This window comes from Siniperca chuatsi, linkage group LG14 (genome assembly GCF_020085105.1).
Source record: "Siniperca chuatsi isolate FFG_IHB_CAS linkage group LG14, ASM2008510v1, whole genome shotgun sequence".
Classification (NCBI taxonomy): domain Eukaryota; kingdom Metazoa; phylum Chordata; class Actinopteri; order Centrarchiformes; family Sinipercidae; genus Siniperca; species Siniperca chuatsi.
The window spans coordinates 18964463-18990041 of record NC_058055.1 but is presented as its reverse complement, the minus strand read 5'-3'; the positions used below and the strand labels follow the sequence as shown (position 1 = coordinate 18990041).

At 41.0% G+C, this 25579-nt stretch overlaps 1 protein-coding gene across 10 annotated transcripts in view; it reads left to right on the top strand.

Moving 5' to 3' along the window:
- Positions 1-6124: 6124 nt before the first annotated feature.
- The window catches only part of gabra1 (gamma-aminobutyric acid type A receptor subunit alpha1), a 30395-nt gene continuing 10940 nt past the window's right edge, over positions 6125-25579 (top strand). The window contains exons 1-9 of one of the 10 annotated variants that reach the window (XM_044221982.1): positions 6131-6322; positions 6892-7101; positions 8576-8681; positions 12900-13012; positions 14082-14149; positions 15804-16024; positions 18192-18274; positions 19441-19584; positions 20478-20630. In XM_044221982.1, coding sequence (XP_044077917.1) covers positions 8602-8681; positions 12900-13012; positions 14082-14149; positions 15804-16024; positions 18192-18274; positions 19441-19584; positions 20478-20630 — 862 coding nt within the window. In that variant the 5' untranslated portion in view covers positions 6131-6322; positions 6892-7101; positions 8576-8601. Of the gene's footprint in view, positions 6323-6504; positions 6618-6891; positions 7102-7240; positions 7702-8575; positions 8682-11624; positions 11631-12899; positions 13013-14081; positions 14150-15803; positions 16025-18191; positions 18275-19440; positions 19585-20477; positions 20631-25579 lie in introns of those variants that run through there. The other 9 variants (XM_044221983.1, XM_044221984.1, XM_044221981.1 and 6 more) reach the window with 9 other exon arrangements.

Sequence of the window (25579 nt, the reverse complement as noted above, 5' to 3'; positions counted from 1 at the left end):
AAGCGTGTGTGTGCTTGCGTGCATGTAACAATGATGGCTAATTCTGGACTATTGTGGCTGACATTAATTTAATCTAATTTTTAAGAGACAAAAATACTAAAAATGTCTGTAATATTACAGAGTGGCACACAGTAGCATAGTAACTCATGATTTTATGGCACCTGGTAGCCTATAAACATGACAGTTTCACTTCAGAAAAATGTCCCATTATAGCTTAATTATTCCAGTCACTTAAAACCCTTTCCCATAAAAAGTAAAATGTATTGAGAAAATATTTTGATTATAAGTCAAACAGTTAATATGCAACATCCTACAACCATTTTTGGTGTTATACCCTTTTTGTTTTAGCTGCAGTGCTAAAAAGAGAGAATCAACATGCCACGTGACTTACCTTGCAAGTTCTGGGACTAGTGATTTTTTTGAATCTTTGCTCCACCCATCTTAGTTATCTCAGACCAATCAAAATGATTGTTTCATGTAAAGGACATTTGTAGCAACAATTCAATAACATGGTGATTGGCTGCTAATATGCAAAGAGCCTGTTACAACCCAGAGGTCGTATAACCTTTTCTATGTATACATGTATGTGCTATAATCTCCTGTGCATGTGTGTGGATCTCTCTCTCTCTCTCTCTCTCTCTCTCTCTCTCTCTCTGTGATGGGCTCCAGGTGAGCTTGGCTGATTGACTGAGTGAATGATTGACTGACTGTGTGTGTGTGTAGGTTGTTCCAGGGAGCTGATTGGTTCCAGCCTCCAAGCTTGCAGTTTAAAAGGCCTGCTTACCCCAGCTCCTGCAGGCTCTTCTCTCTCTTCAGTGCCAGCCAAAAATGTTTCTGTGTGAAATGTATTTTAAATAAACCCTTAAACGGCTGCAAATTCATTGTTGCTGATGGTTCTTAGGAGTTTGGAAGAGGGGAGTCTCATTTCTCATGTTGTGCCAGGGTTTCCCCTAAGCCAGGGTCTAACAGAGCCCAAGATATAAAACCTTATTTGTCCCATTTTACTTGATGTCCCAAATTATCCCAATAATTGACTTCACCCTAATTAAAGCAAAAGGTGGCTCTACAAAGTATTGAATCAGGGGACAGATCACTTTTCCAAGCCTGTTATTCTAGTTTTTCAATTTTTATTCATTTTCAGAATTAAAAAAAAATATATTATTTTCACTTTCATGTTCAGGGTTATAATGTGTAAATACAGCTGATTTAATTTATTTTAAGCTTAAGTGTTTTTGTTTTGTTCAAACAAGAAACATACCCATCATCATTTTAACAAAATCTTATTTTAAGACACAACTGATCAAACCGCTGTGCAATCTTTACCATAGGTGAAAGATTATCCATAGCAGTTTTACATGTCTGTATTTGTGTACACATACAGTATGTTCAGTTAAATTCATGTGTGCATATGCAGTCTGTATGTGTTTGTACAGTATGCATATAAATTTTCATATAGATATTACACTATATGTATTTATATGTGCATATCTGCCTACATGAGAAAGTGCATATGAGTAGATGTTAATGTGTGTGTACACCTGTGCATGTGTGTGTGTGTCACACTGGACTTGGACTAGTGAGTGAGAGGGGATGCCAGTTTATGGCTGATTGCAGAGAGCAGCTCACAGAGGGGAAGCACTCTTGTCTTCTACAACAACATGATTTATTCCTCAGGATGACTGATTGAGGCAAGTTACTCTTAAATGGAACCTATTAAGCTTTTCCTTATTTTCTGTCATATATATAATGTTACAATGTCAGATGTTCAAATTAAACATGGCCAAAGTTTCACATAATGAGGTAAACATTTTAAAAGTAATCCCCATGAGCAAAAAGCTCAGGCTTTAGACTGCTCTGAATACTAGGTTTCCAACGATTTTCTACAACTCGGTATGGATGTCCTTATACAGTCATCTGCTCCAGGCACAGCATGCCCATGAAGTACAGGGACGCGCGCATCCATCAGCTCAGTCTGTCTTATTTGACTGCACTGCTCATAGCGCTAAAACAAGTGCGGAGATAGGTGTGGCTATGCAAGACTACTCTGCTCAGGACTACTCTTCAAATTTTTGTAGGTTGTTCAGTAAGTCTTGCAGAAAGTGCTTTTTTGGTTGCGAAGGAAGGTTGTGACCATATTTTCAAAGCCCGAAACCAAGACCCCTTATGTGTACCACACGTTCATGCACGTGCATGTGCTTATGCATGCACCATAGGTGTTTTCAAGGATGGGGGACAATTATTTCAGTGCTTAGCACACATACATAAAGCCAGGTACTTTACGAAGGAAGGAGTAAGCCTCCTGGAGCGCTTTAGAAAAGATACACTTTCTCTTCATTGTGTCATTGTCTATGATGCTTGCCTATGACTCATAGGCTAGCAACAGCCTTGACAATGACACATTGATTGATTGACCCACATACAGACAAATCAGTGTTGAATTCAGATGCGTGGTGCATTGTTTAAGTTTTTATATTGGGTTAGGTAGTAATGAGTGGGACAGAACATGATAAATGTCTATGTAAGCGCTGAAAACAAGTTTAATATTATAATTATTATTTTATTAGTGGTGAAAACTGGGACAATTTGGTAGTGAACTTTGAAAAACGGGACATTTTAGTGTTTTACAGATATTTGTCGGGACTCGGGACACCCAGCTCGAAACCGGGACAATCCCAGACAAACCAGGGCAGTTCCGGCCAAACCAGGATGTCTGGTCACCATAAATTAGTTTCTTGATAGACAGTTAGCTTTACTTGTTGCTAAAGTAACCGCTAACTACTGCTAACTGTAGCTGCCATTAGCTCAGTTAGCTGTGCATCTAACGGTCCCATTAGCTAGCTGACTCCTCCTCCTCCTCCTCCCAGCGGTCCAAAGCTCCTGTGCTAGCGATGTAAACACCAACACTCACTCAGGGCTCCGAGCTCCTAGTCCAGGCAGTCAGCTAAGCTAAAATATGATCCAGTTTCACCAAAATCAGTGAATAAAGTTATAAAAGTTGTATTGTTTTGTACAGTAATCAGTGAGGCCCGACCCCCAGAGACGGTCCACTCCAGCGGCGTCTATCGTTTTTCCAACCAAATTCTTGTCTCATTTGTGGTGTGATAAACAGTAAATTCATACAATTCAGTACCCCGTATCGCTATTTTCCATGCTAAGTTACTGTAGCGTCATATGCCGTCGAGCACAATGGCACTCACAGCAGTGGGTGTATAAAGAGAACTGGATACAGTGGCTCACAAGCACTGGGTGCTCAGCAGGCTTCCAGGAAGTTGGCCAATCAGAAGTAGTTGGGCTTTTAGGGAGGGGCCTTAAGGAGACAGGAGCTAAAACGGCTTGTTTCAGACAGAGGATGAACTGAGGATCTGCATAAAGGGCCAGTATAAGATAAAAAGGGATGTTTTTGAACTGTGAATCATGCAAAGCTACTCTCTGGAGTACCAGAAAAAACATACAGAGCAGGAATAGGTCTCCTTTAATGCTCTGCAGAAAGGGAACTACAGGCTACAGCCACAGTGGCTGTGTGTCCACCAGTAAAACTGCTAGAAGGTACCCAGCAATTTGGCAGCATTAGCTTCTGACAGTGCATTCTGGTCCACTCTGGAGCCAACCTTCCTTCATTCTTATTTGGTGGTGGAGCTCTATATAAAATTGGCTTTGATTTATTGTGAGTGTTTTTCCCCTTCTTGGTACCACATGTGGATAGCACCTCACTGAAAATATTTCCACTGATTCATCCACACCTGTAGAAAGTCTCAATTTGCCTGCTGCATCCAGATCAGATGAGGTATAAAGGATAAAACCAGGAGCTGGGCAAGAGGGAAATGAGACAATGTTTAGCAGTAGACACCAAGTCCGGGTTCAAGAGCCAGAGCAGTAGTAGAGTTTTAACCCGCTGGCACTGTGAAATGCACAAGCCCAAGGGGCACAAAAGCCAAGCACAAATCAAGCTTTACTGCAGTAATTGAACTAAAGTACTGCACTTGGGTTTATCTCTCTCTCTCTCCTGCTAGAGCCTCAGTTGGAGGCACCCAGATGGGAGCCCTGCCTGCTGTTGCATACTGGACAGAGACAGAGTGGTCTTGAGCGACCTCTTCATCGAGGAGCAGCCCTGACCTAACCGAAGCCACAACATGCCTCTGGCTAGAAGAGTCCATGAGCAGAGATACTCACAGAGCCTCTGGAATCTCCAATCGAGTGACATCACATGCCAAATGAGGACATCCCTCCCTTGTGAAGAGTGATCTGGTCCACTCAAAAAAAAACCTAACAAAATAGCTAAAAAGGCCCTCTCCCACCTGTCCTGGTTTTATGCCTCTTTAAAATGCTCTTTACTGCCTACAGAAACTGAAACTGAGACGTCACCTGCTGTTGTCTGTGTGCTTGTGGACCAGGACTGACAAAGAATGTGGGGGTTTTGTGTCAGTCATTAAAAGGCAGGTGTTCACTAAACTAAAAAGAGGTCAGCAAAACCTTTCAGGGTCAAGAGTGTTCAAAGGGCCACTTTTCCCTTGAGAGACAACAATCCTAGTGCTTTAAGTGCAGGACAAAGGCTCCAAAAGAAACCCCAAAGAGCAAATGGTTGTGCTTGTGCATGCCTAGCCACAGAAACACACATGGGCAGAGGTACAATACAAACACACAGTGACACAAATGTCAAGTGTGTGAACACACAAAGGTGGCTGCAGGTTACTTTTTGTGTCAAAGTGTCAGTAATACAAGCCTGACTTTGCCACACATTGATTCTGAATATCAATTTAGCACAGTTGGTACTTTAAGTTTACATGAAACGAAACAAATTATCGCCATACACATCACCATGATGGATGCACAAACAGGGTGGGGGGGTAATTCGTCAATATCCCTTCTTTTAAAATTCAAAAGCACTGCGAGTGATTATTTCCCCATAACCTGCACATCTCTCACCTAAATTACCGTCATCCATCTCTCTCCGCACACACACACACACACACACACCTCACTTCACTATCCGTTCCGATCACCTGCCCAGAGATGGAGCTGTGAGTAGGCAAGTCGCCTTCGCTTGCCCTTATTTCTTTGAGCGGTGTCACTGGAAATTCGGCTTAATTGATCACTTGCAGTGTTTTGGAGAAGCTGTCTGTTGTTGCCCGCTAAGAAATGATCCTCTTTGGCAGAACGGAAGGTTATTAAAACGGGGGGGGGGAGGGAAGACGAGAGTCGTACTTTTCTCCTCTCCACTGTCCGTCTCGGGTGTGCGCGCCGACACAATACGCACGCGGGCACGTGTTGGTTATGCATGCTCGCACGTGCACGCGCGCACAGGCAACTCGAGTCACATGCAGCGGCGGCGTCTGGCTTTGAGAGAAGGAAAGCAGCTTGAAATGATACTCCACTTGCATTACAATAGCATTAATTCTATGGAAAGAGCTCGGCGGGATTGTGGGGGGGCGGGGTTCTTGTTATTATTATTAAAATATGCGCGTGCACCTGCAGCATCAGGTTATGAGGACGAAATATGAGCAGAGCGCAAGAAGAGGGAGAAAAAGGGGGGAGAAGTACATGTCAAGTATTTGGATTGGAAATTATTTTAATTTAGCCTATTTGTATTTAGGTTTGAAATGATGTTCATGTAACATGTATGTCCTAAAATGTCGAACAATTTGATTTTAGATAGAAAGATAGACAGATAGATTTCTTATTGAATAAAGAGAATACACATAACTAATCACGCACATGCACTTCTTTAACCACGCGTGAGGAGGCAACACACACACACACACACACACACACGCTCACAGAGGAAACGTTGCACTGCAGACCAGACTGACGTGACTACACTGCCAGCTCACTCTGCCTGCTCTGACGAAAATAAACCCCAGTCAAAACTGAAGGCGAAAAATGAGTTGCTCCTCTGTCAAAAACATTCCAAAATCAACAGCTGGGATTTATTGGAGGCTTATGCAATCATGAATTACACTGATATGGTATAATAAACTGCCCATAAGAATGCCCTTGTTTTCCTCTTATGCCTCCTTCTGTAGTCATTGGTGATGAAAATGTCCTCTGATTTGTAGTTTAACTTGAAATACGCAGATGACTACAAAAATATACGCTGGGTATCATCAGCCCAATTTTTTTTCCTCCCTTGCAGATGCACGCAGCTCAGCGCTCCTCGCCGTTCTGAGCTCAGTCTTGAGTGGCACGGCTGTAGCAGCAGAATATTTGGCTGTAAACAGAGACACAGTGCTGTTGTCTCGATGCGAAACGCAGGCTTTTAGGAGACGGTGAGTGATTCGAGGAGGATTTTATTGCAGAGAGAGACTCGTCTCATCAGTGCAAGCTGGTGAGGGAACACGATTTTCGTAAAATTTTGGAGGTGTCTTTTCCCTGCTTGTGTGCGCGCGTATCCGAGCCGTGTAATCCATTCGTGTTTAATTTCTTTTTTTCACTTCATCGTAAGTATTTACTATCCGTTTTATGACTCCTACTCTTCTCCATAAGATGCCCTAGCTGTCTTGGTCGCGAGACGGTCTTTTGATAGATGTCAATTTTATCTCCTTGGAAATCATCACGTAGGAGTAAGGGAGCGAGAGAGAGAAAGCGCGATGGGGAAAAAACAAGGGATCCCAGTTGAAAATGTAAGAGGATTTTTATTTATCAGCCACTGAAAAGAGATTAAGACGACAGCAGTGGAAGTTAAATTGTGCTGCATATAAAATGGGCGGGCTAGTCTTTGCATTAGGTTGGTACAGCCTATTCTAAAATTAAATGGTCTGCGCTTGGACACAGTCTGTTTGCCATGCACTTTATTTACATGCACGTTTGATGAACTAAAACGTTTATTTGGGATAGAGACCTCTGTACACAGGCCATATTTGTTAGTTTAGTAGAATTGTTTTTTGTTGCTGACAGACTGAGAGAGTTCAACTCACTACAGCACCGCCAATGAACAGTGAGAGAGACCTGCGCATATCGTCAGCAGCCGCTTCTCCAGCCTCAAGCTAAAATTCGTCAGATCTGAGATCACAGAGGATTTTTCTCATTCAGTCCGGCTAGAAACGATATTCTCAAAAGTTTGAGGATATAGCCAGCGGACAGAGAATATACCACGACTCATCTGCTGTAAGTGATTTTCTCAATTTTTCTCGCCTTTTTATCAGGCAGAAGAAAGGGAGAGGGGAGTAACGCTCGGATTTAGAAAGGGATGGTTTGTGTTGCTGGACACCGCTAGAATCGAAGGCGAGTTTTATTGGGGAGACGGGGAGTTTGTCGTCGAAATTGGGACCGTTTAAGGGGTATTTTATGGCAAACAAGAGCCGTCTCATGTTTTTAACGGGAGGCAGCCTGGTATAAGCACCGCGGACAGCGCTCCGAATAAAACAGCATCAACGCACATTTGCTTAATTACTCCGCCACGCATGGATTGGATCGCCATGCATGCATTTAGACCAGCCTTGCAGGGATGCCAGTTGCATGCAAAATTTCTGTCCAGCTCGAATATATTCATATATCGTAGATGAGAGGGTGACATTTCATCTGAATAACTTAGAAAGTGTGCTTGCGCGGGATTTTCTCCTCCATTCGTTAATCTGTATCATCCCAGCTTTGTCAAATCCTTGTCAACCAAAGGATTTATTTTATTATTTTTAACAGAGCATTGTATGTCTCCCGACTCCCATACGCTCACAGTGCACCTTGGAGCATCACAAGCAAGTAGCAGGGGTATTGTCTTCTATGTGGGCTGTGTTTCAGTGGTAGATTTTTGTGGTTGTTGGTGAAATACTGGTTAAGCGCTTTTCTATAAGTAAGTAATTGGTCCTCTCGTGGACACATCGATTATGCCTTCAAAAATGGACCCGTGAATCTGACCATTGTGTTTTGCATGCTATTTGTTTTGCATGTAATTGCTTACTTTATGACCCGGTTGACATCATAGCTTAATGATTGAGGAGGAAGCAAATGCTCTTATTTTAGTGGGGTTTGGTTTGATATTGCGGTATCACTCTGTTTCACATTGCAGGGTATTAGAGGAGGCTGTGTACAGGTGCTACAAGCTCACACAAGATGTTATGTGGTCGATGATGTGTTGCCTTATTTCTTCTTAATCATTATGCGCTACAGATGCAGCCATGCCGTATGCGTGTGTAGTGAGTGTCAGCTATGAAAGTCGTATTTACACTGGGTGGCGTTCTGATCATTCAAATGCTGAGCACTTATTTAAATTCGGTCTCCAACATAGTTAGAGTGGAGAATATGCCTCTTTCAGTGTGACAGATAATTCAAAACGATGATGTAAATCTTTGAGGGTTGCGTGTGTCAAGTGGCATGTGATGGCCCAACGCATGTGGCAGGGCCATTTGGTTTGATTCATGTGCTGTCAGTGAATCTGTGAGAGATGTTAAGAACCAAGACCAAAAACCTCACATAAAGCATCTCTATAGGAACAAGGTCTCCCTCACAGCCTCCACCTCATTGGCTGTTGTTGTTTTAGCACATCTACATGACACTTGATGTGATGCCATGTAGGGTTTAATGGTGGACTACTGGCTCATAAGACTTGGTAATGATGTTCATTCTCTCTCTCTTTGACCTCCAGCAGTGAAAGGTCCTCATATTGCAACTATGTGTGGACGGAGCAGGACGGCCTTTCTGTGTCTGTGGGCTTGCTTGCTTGTCGCCAATAGCGTACTGGGTGGGAAAAGGTAAGAACAAACTTTAATTTACAAATGCACATGTACCCGTGTATTACACTGGATCATTGGATTGCTTGAAACATATGAAAGCCACAAATAATCTGCACATATCATGCACATTGTACATATGACAGATTTGAAGCCATATGCAGCGTTTGACACAAACACTCAGCAGGGTCATTATTGTATTTCTAAATATTGCCTATATGATCAAGATACTATTTGAACACTGTTATTGTACATAGTGACATTTGGGGGACAAACCGTGAAGAGCACACTGCATTGGGTAAAATGTTGAATGTAGTATTGTACCTTTTAATGCTGGTCTCGGTGTTTGCCAAGTGGTCACTTGGCTAGTAAATATGCCAGTAAATCAGTCAGGCTGATGTTCTGTCTTCCTGCCTATTGCTTGATTTATTGAGTTACACCCTTACATAGCATATTCACTGTGGTTGTAACTGGGGCATCCCCACAGGACACCTCCATGCTTATAAGTGCATAGAGGTAATAAGAAGTGCAACACAGAGGGAGGTTATGAGGAGCCTAAATAGTCACTATACACGTTACCATTGTGTTACACTTTTTTTGGGTCACTAGCCTTTTGGGCCAACATCTACATTCTCAGTTTTAAAACCTGGGCTGTGTACAGTAGATGATGTGTGTTGCACTGTGTTATTTGGCACAGATTTGTGCACATGTGTTTTTGACAGTGACTGCGGGCATAGTAGGGCCGATGTAAAGACACACTTCTCAATGTCAACACTGAGGTGTCGGATGTCGCCTAACCAGAAGCAGGCAAACAGAGAGAGAATGATTGGATAAGAGATGACAGCAATAAGATCCACTGTCATGTGACTGTGACTGCATTAATTCCCACATGATTAAAATGCTGGCCAGTCATTCATGTGTAGCATACCTCAAAACATAATAATCTGACTCCACTCCTTGGATTAATGTGGATAACTATGACATTGAACACTGCAGTAAATAAACATGCAGACCAGTTAAACATTCACTGTTCCAAATAAAAACCACAAAGTAGTTGTACAATTCATCAGCTGCTGCACCTGCAGGAGATCATTTGAGCTCTCATCCCATTATGGTTCTTCTGGAGAATCCTGGAGAGACTGAAGGGATTGGGCTTTTCTGCACAATTGAATAATTCAGTAGAACTGTCACAGACAGTTGACTTGAATGGTGATGTCTTGAGATGGTCCAGCTTGCTTCTCTCTCAGTTACAACAGTTTTACCCTGAAAACACAGTATGCATGTACATGTTTCAGCTTACACACCCTGAGCACATGCAGAACACGGCATGTGTCCTATTTCAAATGTATGATGCACTGCAATACGTCATTATTGCACATGAATTCGATCTAACTGATTAATCACGGCTGTAGCTTAGGTTTGAGATGTACTGACTAGCAAATGGAGGGTCTGATATACTGGGTTTGATGTGCTGTATGTTGAGTTAGAGAAAAAGTACTGATTACTTTACTGAGGAACTGTCACTGCAAACTGCAAAGCAATTATCACCCAAAGATATACTGTATAATCCAGTCCCCTTTTTGAAGTCAAATACAGAATCACACACTCGCACACACACACACACACACACACACCTTGGGGGATTTCAACGAGATACGCTAATCACAAAGATCTCTGCTACAGTATGTTGCCAACGAAAGACATTGCCTTATAATTAGATATCCAAGTGACGGGAGAGAGGGATAGAGAGAGAGAGAGAGAGAGAGAGAGAGAGAGAGAGAGAGAGAGAGAGAGAGAGGTACAGTAAAATGGAGAAAGGGAGAGAGAGAGAGACATTAGCAGAGTGAGTGTGAACGGCACTGTTGCTGTTCAGATGACCTGTAGATGGGGATGGTGTACAATGTTTTATGAGGAAGTGGCCCCTGGCTGATAAACATGTGTATTCTTCCACAGCACCTTTTTCTCTCCATTTTCTTTTCTTTTCCTTGACATACAACCCTAACCCCCCACCACCCACTTTTCCCATACACACTGTAAAACATGTGAATATATATCTTAAAAAAAGATATGTGCCATATAATTCCATGCCATCCATTCCTAATATGTAAAATTCTTGGGTTTCTACTGGGTTGGGATAGTGAATTTGACTTGTCGTTACCTTGAATCAAGGTAAAATAAAGCACCCTATCATTCAAGAAATGCAAGGTCAAAAAGTGTGCCCTTTACTGTGGCCATTGTTTCCACTGATTATTAATGACTTGTAAGGGTGGATTCTTTCCTTGTATTTACCCATAATATATGTATTTTAATTATTGGTGAACGTAAAAGAGCTAAGGGACATCCTGGCTTGTTTTCTCTGTTGGTGAATACTATAACAAGATAACTATAACCCTTGGGACCCCAGACCAAAAACTGTTTTGGTGTGTTGCTCTGATTTGGCAAATTGGAAATGCCTAAATAAATGTAGATAGTAGGAATATTAAGAAGGGAGGGAAGAGGAGGTTATGTTTTATTGTAGCCTCAGCTGACATCCCATGGTTGCATTGTATGCTTCCTATATTTATACATAATTGGCTTCCCAGACCTGAACAAAACAAATGAATTATTGTTTTGAATTTGAGTATTTCAAAGCTGTTACCTCCGAGACTGACGCAAAACAAAATTGCTCATCACAGTTTCTACAGTTTTAATACTGTTTTTGGTTTTCAGAGAGGTCTTTTTTTGGCAGATAGAGGGATGCTTGTGAATTAAGGGAAATTGGTGGCAGAGAGATGTGCATTAACCCTTGTATACAAATCCATGTGTGGCGCATCCTTATTTAGAGAGAAAAATGTTTAGCTGCTCAAAGTCAAAGCTGTAGGATCTGCTTGAATCCCACAGCTTTGAGTGTGAGCTGTGTCTCTCTAAAACACCACTCCCCAGTTTCATTTAACAGGGAGATAAAAAGCAGAAGAGTGAGGTTGGGAAAAGGTGAGGATACCCAACCTCACTCTTCTGCTTTTTATCTCCCCCCTCCTCCATCTCCGTTATCTCCATCTTTTTTTATCTTCTTATTCTTTTCTTTAGAGCTTTCCTCGCATGTTTCTTCAGACTCCTCTCCCTGATACTGCCATCCCTCCTACTTTTCCTTCCCTCTCATTGCAGGTCCCTGCTAACTAATCTTGATGACCTCTCCCTCTCCTTGGAGCCGTTTAGCTAGCAGAGCTTGTTTCCAAACACTTGCTGTTTATTTAGCATGTAATCAAACCAAATGATATTGGCCTAAAAAAGAGGGAGAGGATGATTGCTTAGCGGCATACAATATATTGTTAGAGACTTTCATCCGCTTATTATCAGTACTAATACACATGCAAACATATGCATGGATATGCATATAAGCTTTCATATGTGCACAGACCCTGAGCCTACAGCACATACATACATTGATTCAGGTATGTAAACACACACATGCACATACATATTCTCTAAACATCCCTGTCGCATCCTGCCTTTATGATACGCAATGTACTTAGGGCCTGTATTCCTGATTATGAGTGTGTATGGAGATGCTGCAAACTCTGCTCTCACAATTACTGATTGTGACTGTTTTCGGCATGGCTCTAAGCATTTTGTTTCATGTTGTTCAAAGAGCAAACTCAGCAAGGCCTTTGTGGTCTAAAAGATCATATTAAGGTATAAATAATGTATTATGACTTCTCTATTCTCTCTCTCTACGAGATTGTGCCTTAGTGTGGGTGTGTGTGCTCGTGTGCACATGTGTGCTCTGTATGCTAAGTTTAACATCCTGCTGATGAAAATAACTTTAACACTTGCAGCCATGCCTTTATTAATATACAGATTTTCTAAAGGGATAATAGGGATATTTTCCGTTCCTGCCCACCTCTGAACAATAATTACTTGCTTATTCATCTCATATCAATATGATCTAAAACCTTATGGTCACACACTGAATTGTAAATTGGCAACGACAGCGAAATGTGTCAGTGTCATACAGGATTTGACAGAGTTTTCCTTCTTTCTTTTTACAGTTTCCATTTTTCCCACAATGTGATTCATGATGCATTCTGTGCTGCCCAAGTACTTCAACAGAGCTGTCTCGCTAACTACAGAGCAGAGATCTCTTTTTTTGTCTTTGATATATGATTCATATTCAAAGTTTCTTCTTAATCTCTGGCAGTTTTGACTGTGATTTTGGACTCTAGCTGTGATGACGTTAAAACTTCTTCTTTGCTTTGCCAGCTCTGGGCAGAACGGCATGACAGATGAACAGAAAGATAACACTACAGTGTTCACCAAGATCTTAGACAGCCTTCTGGATGGCTATGACAATCGCCTCAGGCCAGGACTGGGAGGTCAGTAAACCTAAGTCATTGAATATATTTTGTCCCTCATGGTGACTTTTTAAATCATTGTATGTTTTTTTTTTTTTTTTTTTTTTTTTTGCAAATATGAAAATGTCATCCAAAAGACTCCTACAAATAGCTTACTTTACACATGACTACACATAGTAATATGACTAGATCTTATGGAGGTGGCTTTGCTTTCAGTGTCAGATTTTGTGTGTGATAATTGAAAAAAAAAGAATTGGAGACTCATTCTTCGCATGCTGCTTTTGTGAAACAGTGAATTGTCATAATGCCAGTACTTCTAATATAACACAGTGAATGTCATTTTATTGTGTGGGCTCCTCTTCACTCTATTGTCAACTATGCATTGTTAGTGAGAGAAACAAAATGGATGGGAGACTGAGACAGATCCAGAAACAGAAAATGAGAGAATGAGAGAAAGGGAATGAAACAGAGAGTACAAGAGAAAAGAGGGAGAAATAATGTGAGAATTGGTGTGTGAAGGACACTGAGGATTGCACAGTATGATGCAGGAAACATCAAACAGACAGGCAAATAAAACCAGGCCTGCTAAAAGTTCAGCAGCCGAGGGGAAGAAATTATGGATTATGATGGGAATCATTCATAAATCATGCTGTCATATTTCAGTTTCAAAATCACAAGGAATGAAGACACACACATAAACATCGCCTCTGCCACCCCTTCAAATGAATCCCCACTGGACCCATTTTGGCTATCACTATTACGGGACCACAGTGCATATTTTCAGTAACACAGCAATGTGCAAATTTATTAAGAGATTGAACCATTGTCCGGGTAATTAAGCTGACACTGAAACTAATACCAGCAGAAATGGTTATCGACATCCAAAATGGGCATTTTTATGGCAGTGTTTTCTTTCCAATGTGTGTGTGTGTGTGTGTGTGTGTGTGAAAGTGTCTAAGTATTAAAAAATAATGTTGAATAGATTGAATGGATCAGAGGCTATAGCCAGGTGGTCTTGTATTAACAGGTAGTTAGGGGCTAATGAATGCCACTGATAGTCACTCACTCTGGCAATTTCCTGCTTCAACAGAGCGTGTAACTGAAGTCAAGACTGACATTTTCGTTACTAGTATTGGGCCAGTTTCGGACCATGACATGGTAAGACTCTTTTCGCCTCTGTAAATGTCACTAGTTTCCCCGTGTCCCTGTCCCTCCATCCTCACCCCTCTTTTCTAACCTCTCTGGACACAATGGTCTCTAAGCTGTAAAATCATTATTAATTTGACGATTCATTCCATTAGCTCCTGATGTGTTAATAAAACTGTCACATGTGTGAAATGTATTATCTGGTACATGGTTCGTAATCCCACTCCACACAAATGCCACCCCTACTCATAAATATGACAGCATGTGACTTTTATGTGCATGTCGAAATTTGCTGTGCACCCTGACCCCAAACTCTGTTTATTTGTTTTAGAATATTGAAAATAGTCTCAAATATTCAGTTTGTTTAACTTGTAGAAAGAGTATTGTATGTATTTATACTTTATGTTATGTGTTGCTGTGATTTGGAAGGTCATGCTGTTGTCAAATTCCATTTTGAGATTATGGATAAACACTAGAATGATGAGATGATTTGACAGTAGGTGGGAATAAAAAATAGCAAAATTAAAATTAAAATGCAACATCCAAATATGAATCATCATTTTAATGATTTCTTTAGTCTACTTCAATATGCTACCTAAAAAAAAAACGTGGGCTGTTCAAACATGAGCATCTGAGCTTTGCTCTGTGCACCGGTAACCAATTAATCTCATCCAAATGTCTCACTGTCTCTCCTTTACCACTTGAAAAAAAAGACTTCACGTGAAGTGTGTGTACTCTATTTGACATAATCTCCTCTAATTGCACTGGCTGAAATATGGTCCAGGACTATTTTGCTGCTGTGTTAAGGCCAGAAGGAAGCTGAACATTTTCTCCATCTCCAACCTTTCCCTATTCTCCTCTATTACCTTGAAGCTCTGTTTCAGCTCATGGTAATTATCTTACACGGGCTGAGTGGAAAGGGGGGGGGGGGACAAAAACAGGCTACACTGTAATTTTTAGAGTTCTCTTTACTCTGCCGGGCAGTCATGTGGAACCATTAAAATCTGCTCTTAGTTATAGCCATTAGCTGTCTTCAAAATGAAATGTCCTCCTAATTTTGCATCCAGTGCTTCCTTCCTTTTTGTGTCCTGTGTAATTTAGATTAGTGAGCAAAGAAGTTTCCCCAAAGATAAATGCTAACAAAGATCATTTTGGGCACTTACCTAACAATGTAATACCAAATGACCAAATACCAAATGACCCTCTATTTGCATAAAGTGCATTAAACTGACCAGACCACAATTATGTAAATATTAAAATGAAAGAAAATGGAAAAGCAACCACACATAATACTGTGTGAAATAGAGAACAATTACTATACTCAGAAAACTTTCAGAAAAGATACCAGCTAGAAAACCATGCACCTCGACCCACTAGATCCTCCCATTGTTTGCCAAACCCTTTAACATGAAGAGACAGTTACCAGTCGGGAAACTAGGCCAATGCTACCATCAGAAAGTCAAAGTGACATGAGGAAGAGAAAAAGGGAAAAATAAAAACATGAAAAAGTGTAAAAATGGGAAAATAAGGTTGGATTACTCAGCACCTTCCCCAAGCCAGCTGTAGTATGTAGAAAGAAAATAGCTACAGGGTTGAGTTTATTTCTTTTTTTGTCCACTTCTTTGTTGACTTATATTTTTCTCTACCTCTCACCTACCACCTGTAGGAGTACACCATTGATGTCTTCTTCAGACAGAGTTGGAAAGATGAAAGGTTAAAGTTCAAAGGTCCCATGGCTGTGCTACGTCTCAACAACCTGATGGCCAGCAAGATCTGGACTCCCGATACCTTCTTCCACAATGGCAAAAAGTCAGTGGCCCACAACATGACCATGCCAAACAAGCTGCTGCGAATTACAGAGGAAGGCACGCTGCTGTATACCATGAGGTAGGCTGACATGTTCTACTACATCGGTGCAATGAAGGACTTTAGAACGAGCCAGAGACTAAAATGTTTTTGAGTTTGAAGAAAAGCAGAGACCTTGTCAGCACACATTTCATTTGCTGAAGAGGAAGGAGGGTTAGGAGCACACTGAATCTATATTATCTAAATTGAAAAGAGGGTGACTGATATAGTTTTATGAATAAACTGGTGACAGGCTAGTGGCTAGTGACAGTTTCAATGATTTCAGCTGAAAGGATAAGGGTGGCCTTATTCCATATTTTTCAGCAAATCCCATCAAACAAACAAAACCAACAACATGTTAGCCCATCTCTCAATACTTTCTGACTTTCATACGTTCTCTGTTGCACTCAGCCCCAAGACCATTTGTTCGTAAATCTTAACATTACTCAAACTGGAGTAAATAGTGCATTTATTGGGAACCATTTTCAGCTACAGATTAATACACATTAGGTACACTAGTAGGTATTCACGGCACCTGAATGGTGTATGTGGGTTTGAGTCATAATAAATTACAGTGCCCATGTTGATGGTAATGAAGGAACATGTCACCCATTCCAACGGTGTGCTCTTAATAGCTTTTCGACAATGATGGAGATCTGTGACTGAATAAGCTATATCAGTTTAGTTACACAGACAACAATCTCGGAAGATCCCATCGGCTATCACCTGAAGACAATTTAGCCTCTGGAGGAAACGGCCATTGTTTCTGGGCTTCAAGTGCCACGGCTTCCTCTTCCGTGCGTCATTGTTTACAGTCCATTTAGCAATCTCAGAACCCATTGACTAGTGTCTGACGATGATTTTACTGCAGATACATTTTTTAAAAGCTAATAACAAGCTAATCTAGGGTTCTGAGATTGATAAAAAGCTAAGTCGTCGTCAGACGCTGGCCGATGGGTTCCGAGACTGCATTTAGGCCAATGCGTTCCGCCTCTTCTGCTTTCAACACGGACTGTTTACCTGCATGCAACCAAAACCTGCTCAAACGTGATTGGTCAATACTACTCAGACTACAAACGGAATCCAGAACGCTTCCGATAGCAAAATCTTGTCCTTGCCTACAGATTCTGCATTCATATGCGGATATCTGTTTATAGAGATTACACAGAAAATACTTGTCAGTAAGATCAATTTATTGTTGGTTTTGGTCTTTGTTTTTCATAACAGAATTTGTTGTCAAAAGGAATAAAATAGAAAATTACCAGCTTTATCTTTCAAGCTATTAAACTTTTCTGAGGTGCATTGCTTCTACCCTGTTTAACTGTGAATACACACAATACTCCGCTTTATAGTGTTACATAAATGGTTCAAGATGATTCAGTATACCACTAAATTTATATTTTTATTTCTATATATTTATTGATTGATTGTTCTTTGGAGATTATGCTGAAAACATTTATAAGTTCTGTGTACCACACACATTTTCATCACAATTTGTCATTTTTCCATTGTAGTGTTCACCAGGAAAAATAAAATAGTTTTATCCTGTCATGATTTATCACTTTGGGGATGCTAGCTGACAGTTGCGAGCAGGAAGATAAGGTGTATGACCAGCTGAGCTGAGTTTAGAACCACTTGTGGCACCTCGGTAGCCTTCAGCAGAAGGAGGGTAAAGAAAAGCCTTAAAGACAGTACAAACCTTGATGCACACTACAGAGTGATGCTAATGTAAGATGTCTTAGGCAAGGGTTGTAAAACATTTGTTTTAGCATGTTTACTAGCAGGGGGAGGGGGTAGAGGCGGAGCCCATATTGCTGTCACAGATGAGCAAGATGAGGGATGGATGGGAGATTAGTGTGTCACGGGTGGCCTGACATGCTGTTTTTCACCAAGCTGTCAGGAAATAGAAACCCACAGCTCAGAGAACTGGAGCGTTTCTGTTGGTTTGGGGAAAAGTAGCTGCAGTTTGACAGTGTTTGGTGCTGAGAGACTGGGGAAAAAAATAGCACACCACATGTTCCTGGTCCCTCACTGTACTGAAATGTCATTCTTGTGCCTTAATTCTTCCAGTCCTCTTCCTCACCCCTCCACCAGCGCTGTCATCATGCATTCTTTCTCCCTGGCTTTGCCACGTGCTTTCTTTTTCCTTATTTTCTTTGCTACTGTCTTTTTTCTAATTCACTATCCATGTCTGTATGAATCTCTCTAGGCTTACAGTAAGAGCAGAATGTCCCATGCACCTGGAAGATTTCCCTATGGATGCCCATGCTTGTCCACTGAAGTTTGGCAGCTGTAAGTAGCCTCTGTACTCACACACAATCTTGGACATAAATGCACACGAACACACCGCACAGACTCACACATGCCTCACTGACATGCTATCACCTTCCAACTGGAACCGCGACCCCAGCACCAGTCCCTGATAAGGGATGACATTGTGGTAACAGCTGTTCTCTCTGAGGAACTGTCCGCCAAGGCCCCTCTGGTCCCCCCATTCAACCCTGCCAGGCCCTGCAAGACCCTGCAAGACCCTGGAAGGTGTACAGCGTACAGACCTGTGTTTATCCAAGGCAGCACTCTGCATATTTCCAGAGAATCACACCAGCTGCTCACCGCTGACAGCTACCCCTACCCTGCATCATCCTTGAGAAGACATAACAAGAGATAGAGTGATGGAGGTTGGAGACAAGAATAGAGAATGAGAGAAAAACTACAGGGGAGAAAAACATGGGTGGGGGGCGCAAAAGACAGCAAAAGTGAAACAGAGAAGTGAACATCACATTGTCTCTGTGCCATTCTTCAGACAGCTGTACAGAGTGAGTGAGAGGACCGAGCCTCAACCCCCTTCAAATTGAACTCACTCCCTAAATATTTCAGTGATGAGCTCTCTTCCGTGTGCTGCAGTCTGCAGTCGAGCCATCCTTTCCTCTGCAGTGGTTGAGCCACACTGCAGCTTTGACAGGTTGGGTGGCCGGTGGGAAGAAAAGACTGACTTGGCTGTTTTTAGGTCCTGTTGTCCTGTTGGGATGTTGTTTGTTTGTTTTCTTTTCTTGACGTGACATGACATGATGTTACACGACATCACACCACATGATAAAATGTTTGAGAAAAGACTACAAAATATGAGACATGATGAGCTTAGATAATGAAAAAAGATTAGATAAAACAGTGGAGATGAGATTAGCAGACACTCTAACAAGGGGAAAGAAAAGGATAATATGCTTAAATAGCAAATGAGACAAGACAGGCAGAATTGAGATGAGAGCAGACTAGACAAGATGAGAGAAGATGAGACCAAATGAGATGAGGTAAAACAAAACTAGAGGATTTGAGTAGGAGACCTCATTTCACCTGGCATCCCTAGCAGCTCCAAAAATATATCCTGCAAGGCAACACATGACGGCAGACAACCAGCAGCAAAATAATTTATAACTTTTCACTCCGTTCGTCCTTGCCAGATGCCTACACTCGAGCAGAGGTGGTATATGTGTGGACCAGAGGGGCTGCTCAGTCGGTGGTGGTGGCAGAGGATGGGTCCAGATTAAACCAGTACGATCTGATGGGGCAGAGTGTGGATTCTGGTGTAGTGCAGTCCAGCACAGGTAGGTTTCACTTAGGTTACAATGTGCTCTTAATTATAGTTTAATATATAAAACTAATAAATGTTTTGAAGGGAAGTTTTGTATTTTGAATTCAGTCATTTGACATATTTACTCTTCACACTGCATTATCCAGTCAAAGCTGCTGAGAGAGATTCAAGCTCAATACATCTACATCTATCATTTTCATCACTCTGAAACTGCAAATTTTGCATCAGTTCATCTGCATCTTCAGTGGCATCAGTTTGTCACTTTAGGTATGACAGGCCATGTCCTAGATTCATAATTTCCCTACTGGCCATTATGTCTTTTTTCCACCTCCTCTTATCTTCATTGATACTGGCAGAAATTAGTGACAGCATAAAATGGGTGACCTGTTTGCAGTGACGCTAGCTGCAGGAAGTAATGCTTAAGACAGCCCTATCGCCCAAGCCATGCATTGCATTATTAGCAACAGGCCCCCAAGTGACTGTATCTACCAAGCTTGACTGAATGAGCTATGTTGATAATGTATATAAATGCATTCTATTTTTTATTTATTTGTTCCAGTTATTTATGTCTCTGCAAAACCCCCAAATCAACATATTGTTAAAAACCAGATTAAACCCCAGTGCTGTTCCTATGACATATTCTCTCTGCGACAGGGTCTGAATGTACTGATGAAATGTATTGTGCTTGGGTACTGAGTTTGTTGACAAATGACACCCATAACTGTGCCAATAAATCTCAACTACAATAAAACTGAAGGAAAACACAACAAACCATTTAGAAAAAAACACTTTGGACTATGGGGACATGTACAATAGATGCCGTAAATATGCATTTAAAAAGTAAAGTATAAAGTTTATATGTGCATTCTTTCTGACTTTTTCATGTCTTTTGTCTGCTAACAACAGGAGAGTATGTTGTGATGACAACCCACTTCCACTTGAAGAGGAAAATTGGTTACTTTGTCATCCAGACATATCTACCCTGCATCATGACAGTCATCCTCTCCCAAGTGTCTTTCTGGCTCAACAGAGAGTCCGTCCCTGCCAGGACTGTCTTTGGTGAGTTGACTGCTCTCCTGTCTTCTAAACATCTGTGGGTAGAGAAATGAGGCCATCACCAGAAGGTTTCAAATATGTTCTTGGAAAATCAATGTGGCACTCACTCACTCAACTATAGTGCTGTTAAGCAAGGCAAGACACTAAACCAACCGGGCTGCTTAAAGATACAGTATAATAAAATGGAAAAAGTCCCTCTTAATGGAACAAATACATAGTAGAAAATATTGAGTTACATAATTTTAAGTATTACATTAAAATTATGTTTAACCTATTGTTGCGTAATTATCATTGGTTAACATAATAATGAGCAGGACTTTATTATATCAGCAATAAATGACATTGTTTGAAAGCTATTTCGGTCAAAATACATAACTTATTGCATTATAAAATTATGAGTGTATTTGGACTTTTGATCCTAAGATAAATGACTGTAACACCTGTGAGACACATAGCTTTTCCACATGACCCTGAAGTGCAGCTTTATTTCTTTGTGCCGAGATTGAAATAAAAAATTTTGCTGTCAGTATTTTCTACAGTTTAAATGACATATCATATTAATTTACAATACAATACAAGACCTCAATGTGAGGGAGGCTGCTTCCAAAAAAAATAAGGATGGGGTCCTTGATCAATTGCCTCATGGTACTGCAGATGGTGATTGAGTTTTGTCTGATTAACAATCAAAGTAAAGTAAAGAGTGTGATCACTGGAGAAAGATTCTCTGATATGGACACAAAATCATTAATTTAAAGGAATAGATCAACATTTCGGGAAAAGCATTTGCCTTCTTTGATGAGAGTTAGATGAGAGCTGGAAACAGAAGGTGATTAGCCTAGCATAGCATAAAGCCTGGAAGCAGGGGAAAAAGGCTAGCCTGGCTCTGTCAATTGAAAAATATCAACACCTCTAAAGCTCACTGATTTGCATCTTGTCTGTTTATTCTGTACACGAACAGAAATGAAAACATGCTGTAACAATTTCTTGGTGAACAGTGGCTGGGCGCAGTGACTTCCTGGTGTCTCTGCTGGTTGCCTGGCAACCTCACAGTGATGACAGAGTGGTACCAAGCTTCTCATCTAATTCTCTAAAAGAAACCTAATAAGCATTGCCAAATGTCAAACTATTCATTTAAAGGATATCAAATGTCAAAAGGAATGATTGAACAATTGCATATTTGGTCCAAACTTCATTGTACAATATTTATATTCTATTCTATTCTGTCTCTGCACCAATGAGGTGAACACAAGCTGGCTGCAGTAGAATCTCAAGCACAAGGCTCAGTGTGAATTTAGATTTACGTGCTCTGAATGTGTGTCTACAAGTGTGTGTGTGTGTGTGTGTGAGTTTGTGCCTGTGTGTGTGTGATGTAAGTGTTTGTCTGTGTGTGTGTGTGTGTGTGTGTGTGTGTGTGCACGCACACAGATTGGCCTATGTGTGCATGTGTCTGGGCATGTGCACGTGAGTGTTTGTATGTGTCTGTGTGTGTGTGTGTGTGTGTGTGTGTATGGTGTGTATCTGTCTGTCTCTCACACTAAGGTCTTACATAATACTGCCCAAAAGGAAAGCTCTTGCTAGTCTGCAGCATGCTCTGTAGCAGCAAAGCACAGCAGCAGGCAGAATGTCCTTGAGTTACCTCACCCCATACTCTTTCTTCTTCTTTTTCTTCTCTCTCTCTCTCTCTCTCTCTCTATCTATCTATCTATCTATCTATCTATCTATCTATCTATCTATCTATCTATCTATCTATCTATCTATCTATCTATCTATCTATCTATCTATCTATCTATCTATCTATCTCTCTCTCTCTCTCTTCCTCCCTCTCCTTTTCCTCATGAATGTCAGTGTCTTCCTTGGCCCACTACTTAAAGAGCTTTCACAGAAACATTATACATGCACCAGATTTTGCAGCTCTGCAGTCTCCAGCAGGTTTTTCTACTCTTCCTGCAATGTTTTGGTGTCTGTGTGAGCGTCTTTATATGTCTATGCGTGTGTGCCACAGCAAGCTACCTGCGGTGCTTGTCACGTGTCGAGGGGAAATGAGGATGGCCTAGATTAGATTCAAACAACTATCTGGGGCATGTGTGTGTCCCTCATGCTTTCATTACTGGTTCTGTTTCATGAGATTACATGCATGCAGCATGTGCACACATGCGTGCACACACATACACAGTTGAATAAACACATATACACGCTTTCATGATGACACAGAGCAGCGCAGCATCCCAGTGCACTAGGTAGGTCATTCATGTGAGACAGCAGATGAATGAGCCTGTTCCTTAAAAAGGTTATAATGTCAATATCCCTTGTAAATGAATCATTAAAAAGACGTTGCAGACAATCAGGATCTTCCATTGCCATCTTAATCCTTTGGCTATCATCTAAGTCAACGATTTATGTGATATATCAAACCATTGTAGATGTGTCTAGTGCTATTAGGATGAAAGAGTTCACTGAGCTGTCATCACACAGAAGCTTTTATTTTGCTTATAGACAGTGTGTCTTTATTGTGGCAAATCATATGCAAAATGCAACCTAAATAATGAGCTACCTGCATCATTCACTGTAAACTTAGGAATAATGTGTTGCATGTTCATGTTAAACAGAAGTTAGTCTCGCATAGCCAGACCCATCTCCACACTTTGTTTTAGCACTGAGCCAGCACTGGAGAAAGGTCTGGCTGAAACCATTATCATTCTGGTGTAGGTGGAAAAAAAACTCTGGCTTGTTTGCATTTCTTTAAACCAATCACAATTGTGATTGGGCAGCCCAGGATGCAGCAACGGTGCCCTTGCAAAATGGTGACATGCAGATAGCTGAAGGGGAGGCGAATTCTGACTGAAATAGTCAGCCAATGGCAGGCTTATATTATAAAACTATCTTTAGACCTTTGATTCGGATAAGGAAAAACACTTAACAAAGAAAAAATGGAAGAACCTTGAGGAAGAGAACTAAACTGAATGCCTCCTGTTAACGTAAAGCTACCGTAGAATGAAGTTAAATACACAGAGATTAAATGCACATATTGTTCCACTTATTAAGAGTACTGTAATACATGTTTCACCTATTTATTACCTCTTATGCACAAATACAATTGGTTTAATAATCCACACAACCAAAATGATAATCAGACCAGCACTGCAGCCCTATATTTTTGATTTCGATTAATGTCAACTGAATTCCTTCATACTGTATCATTACTTTTCAATTCACTGCTGTTCTCCAGTTGTACCACTGTTCCCTCTTGCGCACCAGGTGTGAAACATTACGCAAGCATTATGGCTCTTTCCATAATGATCCTGTCATGCCTGAATAAAGCTGTAAGGAACATTTACGTAAAAGACACCTATGTCTGAATGGCAAAAAGCCATTATTTTAACAGATGTTACGTATTCCATGTCTGAAAAGGGCCCTTGGAGTAAAAACACAAAAAAAGAAAAGAAAATATGGTGTTGTTAATATTATATTTACTGCAGGAGGAATAACTAAACTGCACAAATGCACTTTAGTCATTCCTCCCGCAGACACCTGTTCACAGCTTGGTTTCTCTTTGTTTTCATTTCAGAACAGTATCACAATGTATCAATTGGTACACCGATACCATCAATAAACAAACAACTACTGTAATACTATATGTATTCTCCTATTACTAGAGATGTGATCAGGTTTATGTTTCCAACACAGATCTCCAAAGCTGACGCAGAAAGCCCATTAACATGAATAAATGCTGCATTGAAAACACTGTTTAAATTACATTGAGTCTATGAAGCCCACCCTCTGCACTAAATCTTTTTCTTAAAGCCTGCCCTGTAGATGAATAGGCAATTTAAAAACACAGCAGTGGGTAGAGTTATCTTATTTATCATTGTGCCGATTAAGAGGCTGATTAGTTTATAGCTAGTTTGGTGTAGTGGAAAACTGTTATTTAAACTAGTTATTTATTTGCAGTCCAAATGAAAACCAAAAGGAACCAGCCACTTATGGTGCTGATATGGTTCTCTCTCTCTCTCTCTCTCTCTCTCTCTCTCTCTCTCTCTCTCTCTCTCTCTCTCTCTCTCTCTCTCTCTAAGCTGTCAGGGACAGCAGTGCTCAGAAGATTAGCTCGCTTCTTTCTCCCCTCTTTAAGAGCGATTGGCTGGGTATTTACTGGTTCTCCCATGATGCTGTTTAATGTATCCGCTCATTAAGGAATATCTCCTTGTGTGTGTGTGTGTGTGTGTGTGTGTGTGTGTGTGTGTGTGTGTGTGTATCGGAGTTTAGTTGTGTATGTACACAAGTGAGGGAGGGTGTGTATGTGTCAATGCATGCGTTTGTTTGCTGTATGTGCACATGCTGGTGCCAGTGAGAGCTCATAAATTCATGATTACTAGCTGACAACATTGTAGGACTTTGTATGTATTGTACGTGTGTGTGTGTGTGTGTGTGTGTGTGTGTGTGTGTGTGTGTGTGTGTGTGTGTGTGTGTGTGTTGGCATAGTTCCCACAGCTGTGGTCCTGGCACAGTCATTTAACTCACCTGCCAATCAAAATGTCAATTTATTTCTTCATTTATGTAAATCAGAGGTGACGTAGTTTTGCTGAAGGTAATGTGTTTCTGAGTCAGGCCCCCCTGAGGCTTCAGTTATTGATAAGGCATGAATAAATGAGTAGCCGCAGCTCAGTGGAGATGTTGATAGACATCCAACAAAGGCATCTTCACTCCTGAGACTGGTTGAGGAAACTCCCTAAACAAAAATCATGTTCATTCATCAACAGCCTTTACAAGTTATACAACAGCGGCATGCTCACTAATTTATTAGTATAAGATCCAGCTGATCATCTCCAGGTTCCTATAAGTGAAAAAATACGATTAAAATGATATGCAATATGCATGCATGCAACCCTGTCTTTTAAAAATATGTTTGCATACAACTTATTTGCATCAGCATACATTTTTTTGTCGAAATCCGGACT